Here is a 5,013-nt window from a genome sequence, read left to right on the forward strand (position 1 = left end):
ATCATTTTAATTATTTATTTTTCAAGAGGTAGTTGTAAGTAGTGCAGTAAAATAATACATAAAACTTATATTAAACAAGTTATAATTAAAAAAAATGAACATTCATGTATACATACATATATTTTTTATTGTAAACATGGTTTAATGTGTTTGAATATTAAAAATCTTCCGAAATATAATTATCTGAACATAAATTTTAAAAATGCTTTTTCATAACTTTTAAAAAAGGAAACACCTCAGCTATATATATATATATATATAAATATATAAAAAATAAATAAACAAAACAACACAAGTCAATGTCGAGTATTTCGTGAATCCCTTTCAAACAACTGATTTTCACTAATACTTTGTTAGTTCCACGGACATTAATGGAATTCGATGACAAAATGCTGGTCGCATGGAAAAGAAAGGTTTACTTTCACTTTTTCTCTTCAGCTTGCTCCATTGGTTGATCTTTTTTCTCTTCAGCTTGTTCCATTGGTTGGTCTTTTTTCTCTTCTTTATTCTGCTCAAGTAATTGTTGACCCGTGGTTTTCTAAGAGATTGAAAATATTCTTTAGTTCCCAAAAATTTAAATAAAATATTCATTAACGAGAAAAACACCAGCTGCTTGTTTATCATTACAAAATTGAGATTATATGGATGTTCGATATATTCATACTATAGTAGTAAGTTCAATTAGAAATTCTTGTAATTTATTTTCCAACACTTACAAACAGAAGAATTCCAAAAAGAGAATGTTCGTCAGAGGCGAAACAATGCTTTGGCGATAAGAGGGTACCATCTGCATTGATACCAATGCATCGACCATGTTCCACAGTTGATTGAAGAGATACCATTAGTTCCCCACTCAACACCAACTGAAGCTTGGCTTCAACTGGCACTTGGGCTCCAGTCTCCTGTAACCAAAAGTAAAATAAAAGTTTGTACTTTTATGTGAACAAAATCAATAGATCTAACCAAAATTTTCAATTCAAACCTTTAAAAAAGTTGACAAAATCAGATCAAAAGGACCACTTACCACATGGATGACTTTAGTTTCTCCATCAACAATTCCTAGAAAATTATTGTAGTTGTAAAGATGGACTTGGTTGTTTCCGTCGTTGAATACAGTCCATATCGCTGAAAACAACAACAAAAAGAATATTCAAAGCTGAAATAGATGAGCTGTATCATGGTTGTGAAAAATCTTAATGAAGTTTTACTTACAATTCCAGGCCTGTGGCCCGATGTCCCCTTTACCCTCCACTATCAGTTCACCAGACGGATCCTGCACAATGTGGAGCGAATGTCCACTGGCTTTGGAAATGAGCTGGATTTGAGCTCCAGTTACGAAATTGGCCTTGACAAAAAAGACATTACTTAGTTTCAAAGGAAAAAACAAAATTTCAAATGAGTGTATTTTAGCTGATTAAACATTGAGAAAAATTACCAGGGCTGGACCAAAGTTGTGTTTGTTCCATTCACTCTCGAGAAAATTTCCGGCTGCTTCTATTTTTTCCTGAATAACATCACCGACTTTCTCCAATTTGTCTTCAATCTTTTTTATTATCCCAGGCTGCATAGAATTGTACAAAATATTTATAATGACAGTGAATTGTGTCGTTAATTTAAATAATTTTAATGGAACTTCAGGTATATCTGTATTTATAAAATCCTAACGTTAAGTATCACATAACGTTACTTTTTTGTTTACCTTTTGAGCTGGGTAATCAGTTTTCTTTTTGGCTTGAGAATTGTCTGCCATATTTGAATATCTAAAAATGCAATGGCATTATCCAATTTTTAGTAATACAAAATTTACCCAATGCCTTTTCAATAACGATACCAGAATGTTTTTAATCACATTCATCACGTGATTGACCTATATATCGATGATATACGAGAACTTTTGAGAAGCTTCTCGAAGGGAAACGCATGTCCGATAACTCGTCGTTGTCTTAGATATTTTGGATTTTTTAAAAATTATCATAAAAATTATAAAATGAAATTTAAACATTAGAAAATATTTTTGTTATTTATGTAACGAATTTACCAATAAAAAAAATTAATATTATATCTTACAATGATTTATCAAATGCGCCTCTTGCATTCAGAAAACAAATAGTAATATAAACATTTTTGACTAACGCTTTTCATAAAATTAATGTTATCTTCACCATTATTGCATATAGATATTTTTTTGTTCGCAGATTCTCTTTAAATGAAATTGCAAAATGTATTTTATTTATCTACAGTAAACTTTAAGTACTCACCGATTCTGTAGCGGCTTTTAAAGTGTGTGTCGATTTTTGCTTACTACGACGTAACCGTTGCTTCTACGCATTTATTTTGTATCAGGTCAGTGCGGAACTGAATCAATGAACTTAAAGATAGATAACTCCTCCTTTAGAATAACGGCATATTACATCGAATTCAACCAAGCATTTAAATTTGAAAAAAAAAATCCCTCTTTTAAATACCTTTCAAAATTTCACAAAGCTTTAGTTTTATCTTGATATTTAACAATACTGTCTTTTAAAAACATGTAAATTCTTTAAAATCACGATATTTAGCCTTTGATTATAAGAGACAAAATATCAGATACTTAAAGGAAAGTTACTTATATAAATGTTTAATATATAACCACCAATTTGAATCATATACATACATTCTTTAATTGTTTATTTGTTAACATCACGATATTAGAAATTGTACTGCTCTTTTACTGTGTAAATCGGTTAGCGCTGAGCCAGCAGATAATTTCATGACTTATGATATAACAAATGAATATGCAATAGTTGAAGAAACCTGTTAGGGTGGTGATCTGTTTAACACATACATGTATAGGTCCATTTTTACTTAGGCATCTATAAGGATAAAAAAAGTTCATTTATTAACTCAAGAGATGATAGAGCAAAGTATGCAACATAATGTAATGTTAAGTAACTAAATAAACAGAACATTTGTAAGTGAACAGTTTCACACAAAACATACAACTTTGTTACATGTTAGTTTTACATGGCTATCATCAAAATATCTCTCAAAGATGGGGCGTTCTCTCAACTATATTTTAAAAAACAATTTGATCAGCAAAAGAGCAGTACCGTAGTTATATAAAACAAAAAGAAAATCACATGTACAGACTTGCTGCTAGTTACCGTAAAGTTGTGGATAATTAAAGGGGCATGGTCACGATTTTGGTCAAAAATCATTTTTCCGATTTTGATATCTACAATGCTTCAGAAAGGCATTTTTAATATGCAACCGAAATTTGAGTGTAATTTTTTGAGTTTTAAGCGAATTACAGAGCTTGAAATATGCTATGCAAACAAACCGTTTATTTACATTTTGAATGTTAAAGCTGAACACCGCTCGTAAATAGGCACTGTCCGCCATATTTCTCTTTCAGCACCGCTCCTCCTACACCCCTATATAAGCCATAGACCTCTAATCAGTTCAAAGTATATCGCTGTAGAGGTCTCACCTGTGTGGACGTACATCTTGCCTCGCTATGTTACTCGGGTGCGATGAAATTGTCAAGTTTTACGCACTTTTTCAAACCAGGAGAGTACTAACATCAAATGAACTGGTCATTGCATTATTTACAGACATAATATGCACATAAATAACAATTAAATGCATAAAAATCCAAAGACAACGAAAGGAACACTACACGTCGGCCACGAGTTTCAGATGTGCAATCGGGTGTAACGAAATCGAAGGGTTTATATACCAGGTACCTGTGTGACGGTTCCTATTTTCGAGCGGTGTTCAGCTTTAAAGTAAAACTTTCTGTTTTAAACCTTAAACAAATGTCTTAAACGTTAGGAACTGTTAATTTATGCTTATTATAAATAAAAAGATAGACAAATAAGCTGAAAAAAGATTGAACCTATATAAACAAAAACAGGGCACGAGCCTTGTTTACATGACAAAGAATCGTGAGCCCTGTATCTTGCTTATAACTCTACGAATGACTCTTTAATTTTATTTGATCATTAGAAATGCACTTTTTAAAGCATTGTGAATAATGAAAAAAAAAATATGAAGAATTTGACCAAAATCGTGACCATGCCCCTTTAAGGCATATCTGCATTTTTTATTTTGCATCAGATAATTATGTGGGTTGTTTTTTTTTTTTTTTGGTTAAATTTGAAATCCGATGAATAAACCTGCTATTTCCTCTATACAACGCTGACCGTGAAATATTTCTCGTGTTATCCACCCTTGGGTCATCTTTGATTTTTTTTTCTAATTATATGGAGTCGGTACATTAAATTCAAAGACCGATAACTGTAAATTGTTTAACATCAAATTTCTTAAAAATACCTATTTCATGGCTTTCGATAGTAAGTAAATAGGTATAACATGTTATCCGCGAAGTGTCCGTATCCTCCGCACAATAAATCATATTTACATATGCATTTTCCAGTGTCTTTGTCTGTGATAACAATACGAATCAATTTTGCTATAAACAGTCCAATAAATTCAAATGGAGTATTGTTGGTGCGCCAGCGGGGTGACACCGGTCGGCACACACTTAATATTTTAATTTTTTATCGTACAATTGCTGAAAATTATATATAGGAATAATATTGAATCATTCTTTAAATATAATGAGGTGATAATTTCAGGCGAGATGTGATCAAATCTATCATAAAGCCCTTTGGGCTTTATTCAATATGATCACGCCCTGAACGAAATTATCACATCATAATACTCAAAGAATGATTCCTTAAATAGCGCGAGAATATGTACGCTCTGTGTTAGTTTGAACAATTTATGACATTATAAAATGCAATCTTTCGGTATCTTAATTAAGCAGGCACAAAGGGAACAAGAATGGCAGAGAAAACACAATTAGCTTAAATCGGTAGATATAGTTTATTTCTTTCTGCATACAAACATTTGTGTAAAACAGTATATCGAACAAACAAAAAATGAAATTTGAAAGAAAGTATAATTTCTTCTAAACAAAAGCGTAAACTACTTTAAATTAAAATCAAAAATAAAAGAAGACTTTAACTG

The 5,013-nt window shown here is 31.4% G+C and overlaps 1 protein-coding gene across 1 annotated transcript; it reads right to left on the reverse strand.

Moving 5' to 3' along the window:
- On the reverse strand, positions 1-2,356 carry LOC128155903 (uncharacterized). Its single transcript, XM_052817791.1, has 7 exons — positions 2,259-2,356; positions 1,700-1,760; positions 1,436-1,561; positions 1,213-1,345; positions 1,025-1,125; positions 717-902; positions 1-538 (listed from the first exon to the last, which is right to left on the reverse strand). Exons 2-7 carry the CDS (start codon positions 1,748-1,750, stop codon positions 422-424), a joined length of 714 nt encoding a protein of 237 aa, XP_052673751.1. The 5' UTR covers positions 1,751-1,760; positions 2,259-2,356; the 3' UTR covers positions 1-421.
- Positions 2,357-5,013: the final 2,657 nt, after the last annotated feature.

Source organism: Crassostrea angulata, chromosome 7, assembly GCF_025612915.1.
Source record: "Crassostrea angulata isolate pt1a10 chromosome 7, ASM2561291v2, whole genome shotgun sequence".
Lineage (NCBI taxonomy): Eukaryota > Metazoa > Mollusca > Bivalvia > Ostreida > Ostreidae > Magallana > Magallana angulata.

Bases quoted from the DNA above. Each gene is read 5' to 3' on its own strand.
- LOC128155903 (XM_052817791.1), bottom strand. From the start codon at position 1,750: ATGGCAGACAATTCTCAAGCCAAAAAGAAAACTGATTACCCAGCTCAA. The intron at 1,346-1,435 runs GTAATTTTTCTC...TTTTTTGTCAAG, and splicing joins ACAACTTTGGTCCAGCCCTG to GCCAATTTCGTAACTGGAGC. The intron at 539-716 runs GTAAGTGTTGGA...TCAATCTCTTAG, and splicing joins TTTTTGGAATTCTTCTGTTT to AAAACCACGGGTCAACAATT.